General features: G+C 60.0%; 1 protein-coding gene across 2 annotated transcripts; it reads left to right on the forward strand.

Moving 5' to 3' along the window:
- Positions 1-38: 38 nt before the first annotated feature.
- Positions 39-12,782, forward strand: ATG9B (autophagy related 9B). Of its 2 annotated transcripts, none has more exons than XM_053409734.1 (14): positions 39-159; positions 3,244-3,395; positions 3,485-3,528; positions 3,847-3,911; positions 4,517-4,690; positions 5,403-5,544; positions 6,597-7,345; positions 8,176-8,329; positions 9,467-9,646; positions 10,606-10,854; positions 10,950-11,161; positions 11,640-11,742; positions 11,998-12,061; positions 12,646-12,782. In XM_053409734.1, exons 2-14 carry the CDS (start codon positions 3,278-3,280, stop codon positions 12,765-12,767), a joined length of 2,376 nt encoding a protein of 791 aa, XP_053265709.1. In that variant the 5' UTR covers positions 39-159; positions 3,244-3,277; the 3' UTR covers positions 12,768-12,782. The 2 variants fall into 2 exon arrangements, with proteins under 2 accessions (XP_053265709.1, XP_053265708.1); XM_053409733.1 differs by lacking the exon at positions 39-159 and adding an exon at positions 674-778.
- Positions 12,783-13,101: the final 319 nt, after the last annotated feature.

The following is a 13,101-nucleotide window of genomic DNA, read 5'->3' on the forward strand; positions in this document are numbered from 1 at the left end:
GGAGACGCCGCCGCCGCCTCTGCTGCTCTGGCGGGCCCCCAGCTCCCCTCCCGCTGAGCCCCGGAAGAGCCTCCTGGGGCCGCGCGCAGAGATGGCAGCCCGAGCAGCGCAGCCCGGCCCGGGAGGAGCCCTAGGGCGGAGAGGGCCGGAGGAAGCCAGGTCAGGCCCCTCTCCCTCGGAGGCGAGCAGGCCGGCCGGGGGGGAGGGGGTTCTGGGAGCGGAGCGTGGCCGGGGGGGGGGCTCCTGTGCCAAGAGAGCCTCCGGGCAGAGCCAGAGCAGGTCCTGCCTTCCCCAGGAGGGCACCTTGCCAAGGAGGAGCCTCTCTCTCTCTCTCTCTCTCTTGGGGGGGCTGTGAGGCCTAGTGGGGCTGCAGAGGGCCTGCCAGTCACGCACTCCCCCCCCCCCCCGTGGCCTCCTGCCAGCTGCACAGCATGTTTACCCGGCCCGGGGTTGTTTATGAATTTGCTGCCCTGGGTATTTTTAGCTCGCCTGGTGACTTCCCCCCCCCCCGCCCTGCCTCCATATGGTGGGGTAGGGGAGAAGCCCATCCCCAGTGCAGAGGAGAGCCCACCACCCTCTCTGCCCCCTTTGGGCCGGCTGGGGGCTGAATCCTGGTCCCGCCTGCTTCTCCTCCCTGGTCCTGAGCCTCTCCGCCTTCCCGGGATCCGAGTGTCTCCTGGGTGACTCAGGGCTCTCGCAAGGCCAGCAGGAAAGGGCTGGTTTTCCTGCCGGACATCAACACTGGCGGATCCCCCAAGCAGATCTCTCTTGGGCAGCGGTAAAGGCAGGGTGTGCGGGGAGGCAGGGAGCCCGGAGAGGGTGGGGGAGCTGCCACTTTCTTGCCAGTAACTGGGGGTGCGGGTGAGGTGGAGCTCTCTTGGCTGGGGGGGGGCAGAGGGGGGACAGGAGCCGGAACTCAGCATTCTTCAACCTGGTGCCCCGAGATGCTTTGGGTGCCAACTGTGACCCACCGCTACAATCCTGTGGCCGCACGGCACCAGGTCTGTGGCAGCTTGGAGCAGGCAGGGCTGGGCCTGGGGCCCAAGAGTCTGTCCTGGTCCAGGGGAGCTTCCTGAGGAGTGAGAGGGGTACCCCTGGAGGAGGGGGCAAGCAGAGTCTCTTGGGGGTGCGGCGTGGGGGACACACACTTGTGTTTATCTCTGCTTGAGCTTCTTACTCTGTCCTAACCATGAAGCGGAGCCCTCTCTTCTCCCTCCTTTGTCCAGTGGCGGGGGGGGGGGCAGCCGCCCTCCTGGAGCTTCGCCTGGAGCAGCCCAGGTGTGCCGGCTGGGGCTGGTGGGAGTTGTAGCACAAAGCAGCTGGAAGACGCCAGGTTGTCAGAGGGTGGCCTTGGGATGGCTGGGAAGTGACTCAGCGAGTGGCAGGAAATGGAGCAAGGCAGATGGACAGGATCCAGGGCATTCCTGGCCTCTGCAGGTGACCGGGTGCGTAGTGTGTGAGAGGGAATGGGTCTTCCTCAGGGAGGGCTGGATCCAGGCCCTGGCAAGCGGAGCGCACTCAGCAGTGCTTGTTTGGAAATGCCATAAAAGGAGAGAGCCAGGTTTTGCCCAGGCAAGCCTCTGCGTGAGAAGGAAAGCTAGATATTGGTCTGGAGTTGTGAAGAAGGACCCCCATCCCAGCGCTCAGGCAGACCCAGGGAAGTTCCTTGCCTCCTTTCTCCTGTCTTTTGCAAAAAGTAAACAAGGGAATGCCAGGCCCAGCTGAGCCCAAGAGATCAAGTTACTCTCCCCGCCCCCATCTCACCTGAAAAGCCAGGACCTGTTTCTCAAACCCTCAGCAGACATGGTTTAGTGCCCTTGTTTTCTTTGTTAATGTTCAAGCCCCGCATGAGAATAGGAGAGATGCTTCTCACCTTAGCAGGCTGCCCAAGAGACCGCCTCTCCGCCCGGCTTGCTCATCCCTGTCCCTTGCCAAACACCAAGCCTGGCCGAACAAGGACAGTGATTCAGCCAGCCCAGGCCCCAACCCACCTCCTTCCCTACGGACCCTCTTGGGCACTGAGATCAGCAGAGGGGGCCTGGTTGGTTGTTCCTCCGCCCTCATAGGCTCGGGGTAGCAGGGGCCCCAGGAAAGGGTCTTCTCTGTGGCAGCCCCTCACCTGAAGGACTCCTTCCCACTCTACAGCTTATGGAGGATGCTGAGACGCACCTCTTTCACCCTCACCTTTGACACTTGAGGTGTATAGATTTAGGACCCACCGTATCTGATGGCAAGTTGTTTAACTGTTTTCAATATTGTCTTTTAACGTTGCAACCCTGGGACCTTGGGCTGAAGGACGGGAAGTAAATAAACCCTTCTCTCTCTTTCCTGGCCGGCCTGTCAGCTGGCAAAACCCTCCTTCCCCAGGACTCTTGCTTCTGAAGCCCAGGCCAGCCGGGTGCCTCTTTCTTGGGGAGACCTGCTCCCTTGTTTCCGCTGGATCTGCTCCTTTCTCCCTCTTGGCTGTTTCACCCCCAGTTCTCAGGTTCCCCCCTTTCCTTACCATCCAGAGCCACAGTAGGAGCTGCTAGGCAGAGGAAAGCGGAGCATTCTCCTTCCTTGGCATGGCTGCTTTGGTGGAGATTCCTGCATTGTAGGGGGTTGGACTAGATGACCCTGGTCCAACTAGGGTCCCTTCCACCTCTACTGCTCTATGGTTCTTTGAATTTTTGTATCTGCATTTTTAGATCTTATTTTGATTTATGTGGAAATTGTTTCAATTTGGTTGTGTACTTTTTGATGTGTTTTACTCATTTATAACTTTTGTAATGTTTGTGATTCTGTAAATCTTGGCATGTTGCTTTAACTATGGAAAAGTGGCATACAAACAAAATGAGGGAGAGGAGGAGAAACGGGCCCAAAGTCTCCCCCCTGCCTTCTACTGATGGTTACCTAAAAACCTCCTTGTTCCTCCTCCCCCTCCTGGGACCCCCTGCCCCCTTCAGCCAAGTCTCCCCACTCTCCCTGACCACAGCCCCAATCCTGGCTAGTGGAGAGTGGTCCCTGGCGACCCCCAGCTGGAATGGGGGGCTGCCCCTCCCCAAGTGTCCTGGAGACGGCCTTGTATCAGAGAGCCTGCGCTTGTGACTCAGGAGGCCGGTCGCTGCCTCTCAGCCCAACCTACTGGACAAAATGGGGAGGCAGAGAACTCTGCACGTGACCTGGAGCTCCTTGGAGGGGGAAAGTGGGATAGAAGTGCAACAGTAGTGATAATCTGCCCCCTTCTCCCTGTGCCCCAATCAGGGTCTGACGGGAGCCGGGCAGCTCAGCAAACCCCATGGAGGTCAGTGGGAGCCACTATGGCGATTATCATCGCCTCCCCGACTACGAAGAGGAAGACTCTCCCCCTGAGGACGAGAAGGAGCTGCTGGTGCACGTCACAGAGGGGCTGAAAGGTACCCCTCCCCAGGCCCTGGGAGGGCAGAGGGCAGCCGGGGGGGTCCTTTCAGCCAAGCCCCCCTTCTCACTCTTTCCTCCTTTGTAGATTCCTGGCATCACATCAAGAACTTGGACAACTTCTTCACCAAAATATCCTTCCAGGGCATCTTCTTGGGCATCTTTCGCTCAGGAAGGCCGCTCTGCAGAGCTGCTGGGCCAGAGCTGGCATGAATATGCTACAAGGACTTCCCAGCAGCTAGGGAGCACCTCTGAGCACGAGCAAAGCGCATTTCCCTCCACATGTGGGGCTGGAGGAGCATGTGGGGCTCAGCGGCCCCAGAAGGCATCTGGAATCCCAGGGGAAGGGGGTGCTATGTGCTGGTCCCCCTCTTTTCCAGGTGGCTGCAGGGGGGGTGGGGTCTTCAAGCCAAGGCGTAGCAGAGAGGTTTTCCTTAACAGATCCTGCACATCTACCATTTCCACCAAAAGAACGGCTTTGCCTGCATGATGCTCTCGGACATCTTTGAGCTGGTGTGAGTACCCAAAACTCCCCCCTCCTTCTGCACCCGCTTCATTGCTGGGCCCTGGGGGGAGGAGGAGGAGGGAGCTGGTGGGCATTTGGGGCAGGGCTGCTCCTGAGTGGGGAACATCTGCCCCCCCTTGCTCTGGGAGCTGTCTTCATAGAGTTGGGAGGGGTCCCCCAGGGTCATCTTGTCCAGCCCCCTGCAATGCAGGACTTGTGGCTTAAGATGATCCAAGCTCTGCTTGAAAACCCCCCCGGAAGGAGAGCCCACCAGGAAAGAAGCCTGGTCATCTTCCCCACAGCAGCCTCCAGCTCTTTGGAGGGAGCCCCCATATTCCCTCTCGGTCTTCTGGTCTCCAGGCTGCAGGGAGGAGCATGGAGGTGCCTTTCTCCGTCCACACTGGGGGGGCCCAGGGGTCTCCTCCGGATCTTCCTTCCCTGTTGGGCAGGGCAGGGGGTGGGAGGGAGCCCCCACGGCGGCTGCAAAGGGTCCCACCAGGGAACACAATGCATTGCAGGCAGGTTGGGCCAGATGCGCCCTGGGAGTCCTGCAGGCTGAGGGTGGGCCTGGGCAGAGGGGGCTCTCCTGACCCCACTTGGCTCCTCTCCCCCCAGGCAGTTCCTGTTTGTGGTCACCTTCACCACCTTCCTCTTCTGCTGCGTGGAGTACGACGTGCTCTTTGCCAACCGGCCTGTCAATCACACTCATCCTGGAGGGGGCGCCCTCCCCGAGAGGAACAAGGTGACGCTGCCTGATGCCATCCTGCCCACGCCGCAGTGCGCCCAGAGGTGAGTGGGGGGGGAGAAGAGACCCTCCTGCGGGGAAGGGGTCGGCCCTCGGGAGCCCCAAACCTCCTTCGCAGCCGGGGGGACGGGAAGAGGTCCAGTTAGATAGATGCTATGGAACTCCCTGCCTCTTGACTCCAGGCAAACGCCTTCGCAGTGTTCCTTTTGGCACCTGCTGAAAACGTTCCTGTTTAGACAAGGTGGTGTGAGTTTTAATGATTTAGCTCTTGCATGTTGTGTGCTTTTTTGGGTTTTATTATTGTATCTTTTTGTCAACTGCTTTGAGGGTTTTTTGTTTTTATGATATATAGATAGATACACAGCTGCCCTTGCATTCTAGGGGGTTGGGCTAGATGGCCCTTGGGGGTCCCTTCCAACTTTATGGTTCTATGTACCTGTATGTACGTATGTGTACACACACACACACACACACACACACACACACCCTTAGGAAAGGGTCAGAGTTAATCCAGGTTGATGAATCTGGAGCGGCCTAGTGCAACCCAGCCTAGGTCCCTCGGAGGGGAGGAGTCCCTCCCCAACAGCCTTAAGCCTTTCCCCAGCCTGGACCTCAGAGGATGCTGCTGCCGGTGCCTGAGGGGAGAGTGTTGGTCTCGCACCCGGGTCCTGCTTGGGTCTCCCTCCCATTGTCCTCGGCTGACCCTCCCCTGGCCAGCCTGATTGGGCCCTGGTGTCCCCCCCTCCCCTCCCTCAGGATCCGTTCCAGCGGCTGGATCATCTTCCTGCTGGTGATGGCTGCCACCTTCTGGGTCTACCGCCTGGTGAAAGTCCTCTGCAGCCTCTTGGGCTACTGGGAGATCCGCACCTTCTACACCAAGGCCCTCAAGATCCCCTCGGTGAGTGAGTCAGCAAGAAGAAAAATAAGAACTTTATGATTTATAGGCCACCCGTCTGACTAGGAGGCCTCAGCCAGCAAGCAGCCTCTAACATTAAAAACCTCCCAGCACAGAGGGGGCAATGGGTGCAGCAAGGACCCCCCTTGTTCCTCAGGAGGCAGCCGGTGGGTCTGCTGAGCCCCCCTCTCCTTGGGCTGCTCCCAGAGGCTGCTGACATCCCACCTCCCAGATCGCTCCTGCATGTCTGGGCCCCACGGCTTAAGGAGAATTTCATTGCAACAAGGGATGCCTGCATTTCTGCCAATAGCAAAAGGGGACAGTCCCTGTCTTCCAAATAATAGCTGAATCCTTAAGGTGTGTGTGTGGGGGGGTGTCTGCCCTCCTGCCTGACTGAACAGGGCCGTTCCTGTGAGGGGCACAGCTCCTAAGCACCTGGTGCTTGAGCGTCTGTGTGTGTTTCCTTGCTGCCGTGGGGGCAATGTTGTCGGTGGAATAAGGAGTCGGAGGCAGGACTTGAGGGGTGAAGGAGCGTTTCCCCCTCTCTCTCCCTCTTTGGGTCCTGATGGTCAGAGACCCAGTGAGCAGCTTGGGGTTCCCCCAGGGACAGTGGCGTGACTTTGGGGAGGCTCCTCAGGAGCTGCAAAACTTTGGCTCCCAGCTTCTGGATTTCATTCTGTAGGCTGATCTTGGGGGGGAGGGTGTCATTTTTGGCTCTCCCTTGAGGGAGGGAAGTTGGACTAAGTGGCCTCTGTGGCCTTAAGCAGAGATCCTTTGTGAAGCAGGGGGGCCTGATCCTGCGGCGGCTGCCTGTTTAATTCTGAGCTGAGCAGGAGCCATGACTTCCTAAGCCCCACTTTAGCAAGCTGGAGTGCCTGTAGGGAGGTCTAGTCATATAAGCAGATTAATGTCTGCTTATAAAGATATTTGTGTCCTGCTGGGTCCTGAAAAGAATATATGAAAGCATATATGTCTCCAGGGACAGTGGGGGCTGGGGGTCCTCTTCCTCCCCCCCCCAAGCATGTCCCTCACCCCCTCTCTTGCGCCCCCTGCAGGACGAGCTGTGCAACTGCAGCTGGCAGGAGGTGCAGGCGCGGCTGATCTCTCTGCAGCGGGAGCAGCCGATGTGCGTCCACAAGCGGGAGCTGAGCGAGCTGGACATCCACCACCGCGTCCTGCGCTTCAAGAACTACCTGGTGGCCATGGTGAACAAGGCGCTGCTGCCCGTACGCTTCCGCCTGCCCCTGCTGGGCGAGGTCGTCTTCCTGACGCAGGGCCTCAAGTACAACCTGGAGCTGCTCTTCTTCTGGGGGCCGGGCTCCCTCTTCCAGGGCAAGTGGAGCCTGCAGCCCCAGTACAAGCGGGCGGGGGCCCGGCTGGAGCTGGCGCGGCGCCTGGGGCGAGGCATGGTGCTGCTGGGCCTGGCCAACCTGCTGCTCTGCCCCTTCATCCTGGTGTGGCAGGTGCTGTACGCCTTCTTCAGCTACACGGAGGTGCTCAAGAGGGAGCCGGGCAGCCTGGGCGCCCGCCGCTGGTCCCTCTTCGGCCGCCTCTACCTGCGCCACTTCAACGAGCTGGACCACGAGCTGCAGGCGCGCCTGAGCCGCGGCTACAAGCCCGCCTCCAAGTACATGAACTCCTTTGCCAGCCCCCTGCTGGCCCTGCTGGCCAGGAACGTCTGCTTCTTCGCCGGCTCCCTCCTGGCCGTCCTCATCTCCCTCACCGTCTACGACGAGGACGTCCTCACCGTGCAGCACATCCTCACCGCCATCACCCTCCTGGGGGTCATCGTCACCGTCGCCAGGTGGGTCAGGAGGGCGGGCGCATGTGGCCCTCCAGAGAGCCAGGGCCGGAAGACCCCCCTGATGCGGCCCTCCACCTCCCGTTCCCCTGGTCCCTGTGGCCTTTGGCCAGCCTGGGAGTTTGAGCCCCTCGAGGTCTCGGGTGTGGGCTGGGCTTCAAAGGGAAACCCCAGCGAGTTCTGGGGCTTTCTGCCCTGAGATTAAAGCCCAGCCCCGTAATAGGCCTCCTACCCCTGGGGAGTCCTAGCCAAGGCCGGCTCCAGGCAGGATCTCCAGCGTGAAATTGCTGGGCTGGAGGTCTCCAGCAGACAGGCCTCTCTCCAGTCTGGCCTCCTCTGCCCTGCGGAATGGGGCGCCTGGCACTGATCCCTCACCAGATCCCAGGTTCTTCTTGCGTTGAGCACACGTGTGGTATTTCAGGGGTTGTAGTTGGCTAAGTTTTATTCAGAATAGACCCACTGAAATGGATGGACCACAGTGACATCTGTTCACTTCAGTGGGTCTGTTTAGGTGAGCACAACCCCATATTTTCAGTGGGTAACAGGATTTTGTAGAATGGTCAAGTCAGAAGGGACCCTCAAGGGTCATCCGGCTCAACCTCCTGGCAGATTGCCTTCAAACCTCCACCTTCCGCCACACGTCCACCCAGACAGCAAATCCTGGTGGCGAAGCACTGGATTAAGTCATGGAGGGGTGCGGGAAGGCTCCTTTCGCCAGGTGCTGGACATCTTCCCCTGTGGGGCACCCCCCTCTTGATGTCCCCAATTCATGGGGGAGGGTGTTTGGGCCGGTCTTCCTAGGTGCTGACGAGACCCCCCTCCCCCTCCCGCAGGTCCTTCATCCCGGACGAGCACCTGGTGTGGTGCCCAGAGCAGCTGCTGCAGTGCGTCCTGGCGCACATTCACTACATGCCTGACCACTGGCAGGGCAATGCCCACAAGGCGGAGACGCGGGAGGAGCTGGCCCAGCTCTTCCAGTACAAGGCGGTGAGTGGGCCGGGGGGGGGGGTCTTTAATTTCTGGAGGATTTGTAGCCTGCTGTTCACCCAGAAAGGTGCTCAGAGCAGCTGACATGCAGTCAATCAGTAGCTGCTCTTAATATTTTTAAATATTTTGTTTTTTTCATAGTCAAGGACTCAAAGGCGACTTACACAGATAGCGAAAGTGAAAGACATTAGATAAAGGCAAAAACGTTAGAGAGAAGCATAAAGCCGAAGGCAATTGTTAAAATATAATTTAATATAATGAAAACTAAGATTTAAAAGGACACTGACAAACTGGAACGTGTCCAGAGGAGGGCAACCAAAATGGTCAAAGGCCTGGAAACGATGCCTTATGAGGAACGGCTAAGGGAGCTGGGCATGTTTAGCCTGGAGAAGAGGAGGTTAAGGGGTGATATGATAGCCATGTTCAAATATATAAAAGGATGTCACATAGAGGAGGGAGAAAGGTTGTTTTCTGCTGCTCCAGAGAAGCGGACACGGAGCAATGGATCCAAACTACAAGAAAGAAGATTCCACCTAAACATTAGGAAGAACTTCCTGACAGTAAGAGCTGTTTGACAGTGGAATTTGCTGCCAAGGAGTGTGGTGGAGTCTCCTTCTTTGGAGGTCTTTAAGCAGAGGCTTGACAACCATATGTCAGGAGTGCTCTGATAGTGTTTCCTGCTTGGCAGGGGGTTGGACTCGATGGCCCTTGTGGTCTCTTCCAACTCTATGATTCCATGATTCTATGTGCTAAGAGCACAGGCCTCACAGCGCCACTCCTTTCCCAAAGTCCCGTTGGAACCAGGAGGTCTCAGCTGTCAGAGGACGGCCAGAGAGGAGGGAGCCTGTTTGGCGTCCCCTGGCAGGGAGTTCCAGAGTTGCCTGGGAGCAGCCCCCACTGAGAAGGCCCCTCTGGGTGCCCAGCAAGGGTGGGAGGCAGTGCTGCCCGCAGGCTTACAGTGGGAAGAAGGCATTGCACATTTAGGAAGAGGGATGGGGCAGGATCCGGCATCTCTGCTTCTTAGCTCTCCTGGGATGGAGCCCCTAGCGCAGCCCCTCTGCTCCCTCTCATCCCGCATGGCAGGGTGGGTTTTGGGGAGGGGAGACCTCTGGTGCTGACACCCCCCCGTGCCCCCAGGTCTTCATCCTGGAGGAGCTGCTGAGCCCCATTGTGACCCCCTTCCTGCTCATCTTTGCCCTTCGCGCCAAAGCCCTGGACATCATCGACTTCTTCCGCAACTTCTCGGTGGAGGTGGTTGGGGTCGGGGACATCTGCTCCTTTGCCCAGCTGGACATCCGCAACCATGGCAACCCACAGGTATTGGGGGGGGGGCTGGAGGTGGCAATCCTCACGGGGGGGGGGAAGATTTCAAGCGCTAAGGCCTGTTTGCCAACAGCCGTGTGACCCTGTGCCTTCCCTGCATCCAGGCAGTGTGGCCAGTTTGGGGACAGGCATTTCAGTTCGTTGTTTCTGGGTGGAATTATTCTGAAGTGCTGCAGGGGGTTGGATGGAGGCCCCCCCCCCACAATGAGAGGCAGTGTGGCATAGTGGTTAGAGCACCAGGCTAGCACCTGAGAGAGCCCAGGGTTCCAATCCCCACTTGGCCATGGAGCTCACTGGGTGACCTTGGGCCAGTCCTGCCTCTCAGCCGCACCTCCTTCGCAGGGTTCTTTAAGCGGGGGGTGTGTGTGTGTGTGCCCCCTCAGGCTCCTTGGAGAAAAGGGGGGGAGGTAAATGCAATAAATAACACGATACCCACTGGCAATCCTTGTCTCACACAGCAGCCCCATTTTACAGGCAGGGAAACAGAGGCTGGGAGTGTGACATGCCCAGGGCCAAACAGAGGACTCCCGGGCTTCTCTGCTGCAGTTCTGTTAGACTCCCATTCCCCTCTTGGGCCTATTCTTCTTCCCCTTGGAGGGTGCATGGCTCAGTGGTTAGAGCAGATGCCCCCTCCCCTGGGGCACACTCACCCTGCTGCCAGTCAGAGTCAGACCATACTGAGCTAGAGGCCCACGAGCCCCCTCCCATTCTTGCCGTTTCCAGCAACTGGGATCCAGAAATATTTGCTGCCTCCAGCCGTGGAGGGCAGAGCCTGGCCAAAGTGGCTGGGAGCCTTTGGTCCACACAGGTTGGTGCCCCCCTGCCTCCTGCGGGAGAAAGTCCTTCCTTTTCTTGCTCCTGAATCCCCCAGCCGCCCCCTTCCCTGCGTGTCCCCCCCCCCGAGTCTTCCCTGCGCCCACAGCCTCCCTGACTTGCTTTCTCCCCCCCCCCAGTGGCTGTCCCAGGGCCGGACAGAGGCCTCCGTCTACCAACAGGCAGAGAACGGCAAGACGGAGCTCTCCCTGGTCCACTTCGCCATCACCAACCCGCGCTGGCAGCCTCCCCCCGAGAGCTCCCTCTTCATCGGGCACCTCAAGGAGAAGGTGCAGCAGGATGCGGCCCACGCGCCCCCTGCCCAGCGCCTCCTGGCCGAGGCCCCCCTGGGCGCCTCCTTCCTGTCGGACGAGGGACCCTGCACCGTGGTGAGTCCTGGGGACGGGGGAGGGAGCCATCTCTGGGGTCCTGAGCCCCCTTTCCCCTCCGGGCGCTCCCTCTAACCGCCTCTCCCTCCCTGCAGCCGGAGGCCCTCCTGGCCAGTGTCCTGGCCCACCCTGCCCTGGCAGTGGGAAGTGGGGGTCTGGCGTCCCAGGCAGAGAGGCAGCGCTTTGGGCAGCTGGGCAGCACAGCCGGTGCAGCCGCCAGCATCCTGGCCTCCCTCTCCTGCTCGCAGCTGCCCCGGCGGAGCGAGAACGCCGTCTACCAGAGCGACAGCACCCTCCCCGGAGACAGGTAGGCAGAGGGGAGACCTGGCTGGTCTGGGGCCCAGGCCACGCGCTCGGGCGCAAGGATGGCGGCGCTGGGTCAGGCCCAGGACTGCTTGGCCCCGGTGCTCTGACTCCCAGATAGGGAAGGAGGGAGCCGGTGGGGGGCTGGAAAGAGACCCTGGGGGGCTCCATTGGGCCCCTGCCGTTCCCCACCCCATTCTCTGTCCACCTGCCTCTTGATTTCATCCCTGGGGGGCCCGCTGAGTTTCCCATTTCTCTCTTCCTTTTCTCCCGTCTCTTTTCCGCTCCCTGTGCTTTTCTGCTTTCTCTCCAAGGTGCTTCCTTCTGCCGTCAGCAAAGGAGCCGCCTGGTCTTAGTGGGGAGAGCCTTGGGGCCTGGGCTGCAGAGGGGCTGGTGGAGGAGGGTGGGGGGCTGCCCTCTGCCCAATCCCTGCTTCTTGCAGCCAGCGTGCCAATGGCTCCCTGCCTTTCTGTGCCCTCCAGTGTTGCCCCTCCGGAGACACGCCCAGGGCCCCTCAGCCGCTCAGTGCTGCTCTCAGAGTTTGCCTCGGCCGAGATGAGTCTGCACGCCATTTACATGCATGAGGTGAGTGTTTGGGGGGGGGGAGCAGCATTGTCTTCCTACACGGCAGGGGGTTGGACTAGATGGCCCCTGGAGATCCCTTCCAGCTCTGTGCTTCCTCTGTCTCCCGGGTGGTGGGGCGGGGCCAGAGCATTCTTGGGTCTCACCTGTGTGGGATCCCTGGCGGAGGGGGCTTGGTCCTGGGTGAGCTCCCCCAGGGATCCAGTACGCCCACCCTCCCAGGCTGTGGCACCCTCCTGACTTCCCTCTCTCCTCCAGCTTCACCAGCAGCAGCAGCACCAGACGTCGCCACGCTCGCCCTCGCAGCCCTTGGCGCAAGCAGGTGAGCCTCCCCTCTGGGGCACTGGAAGCGCAGCACTGCCTCCTTCCCTTCCGGGGGTGTCTTCCCTGGGGGGGCTTCCCCCAAGATTCCTCCCTCCGATGCTCCTGGCTGGAGAGCCAGGCGATGCCTCTGGGGGGGCCCTTAGCGGGGGCTGGAAAGAACATGTTGCCCAGCGTGGAGGAGGCTTGGTCTGCTCCAGGGCGAGAGCCATTTCCTTGGCAAAGCAGCCATGGCCGAGTGGAGAGTCGGCTGAAGCAGGGCTGGGGGCTGGGTCCCAATGGCCCGCCCCACCTGAAGGGCCGTCTGGCCTCTGCTTGCCTTTCCCTGCCCCAGGCGGGGGTTAGGGGGCTCACTTGCCTGCCAGTGGCCCTCCCTGGGTGGCCGAGGTGCAAAACTGTCTCTGGGGCTCCTGCAGTATAATATTCACCTGCCCCCCCCGGGGGGGGGAGCGAGGAAGAGGCAGAAAAACGTTGCTTTTCCTATATTGTAGTCTTATGTTTTGAACCGCCCTGAGATAGGGCGGGATACAGATTTAATACAAATCTCATGTGGGTCCCCCGCTCACTTCCTTCTCTGCCCTGCAGCTTCCCCCAGGCCCTCTTCGCATGTGCGCAGCCAGGATCTAACCCTTGGGGGCTGGAAAGAGGAAGAAGAGGAGGAGGAAGAGTCGCCTCAGGCACAGCAGCAGCAGAGGGAGAAGAGCTAGCAGCCGCCATCGCCCTTCCCTGACGTGAGTCTCCTTCCCCTCCTGCTCTCTGACCCACAGCCTCCCTCCGTGGGGCTTCACCTGAGCTCAGGGGGGACTGCAGAGCTCAGCCCCACGCTCCAAGGCCTCCTTGCCTGTCCCTGCACCCCCCCCCCCAATTCCCTCGGGGTTAGGGGAGGGTGGCAGCAGCAGGGCAAGGATTCCTGGGATCAAGGCTGCTTCCTTCCCGGGGTCCTGCTCTGAGCAATTTGGGATGGAGAGATGGGCTAGAGATGCGCAGGCCTGGGGTGGGGGCAGTAAATGGTGGGGGAGAGTCGCCTTGCTTTTTTTTTTT

Source organism: Podarcis raffonei, chromosome 12 (assembly GCF_027172205.1).
Source record: "Podarcis raffonei isolate rPodRaf1 chromosome 12, rPodRaf1.pri, whole genome shotgun sequence".
NCBI lineage: Eukaryota > Metazoa > Chordata > Lepidosauria > Squamata > Lacertidae > Podarcis > Podarcis raffonei.

What these genes read in the sequence shown, in the direction of transcription:
- ATG9B (XM_053409734.1), top strand. Translation starts at nt 3,278, where the DNA reads ATGGAGGTCAGTGGGAGCCACTATGGCGATTATCATCGCCTCCCCGAC. An exon ending in AGCTCTTCCAGTACAAGGCG is followed by an intron (nt 8,330 to 9,466) that starts GTGAGTGGGCCG and finishes CCGTGCCCCCAG; the next exon opens with GTCTTCATCCTGGAGGAGCT. An exon ending in ACGCCATTTACATGCATGAG is followed by an intron (nt 11,743 to 11,997) that starts GTGAGTGTTTGG and finishes TCTCTCCTCCAG; the next exon opens with CTTCACCAGCAGCAGCAGCA.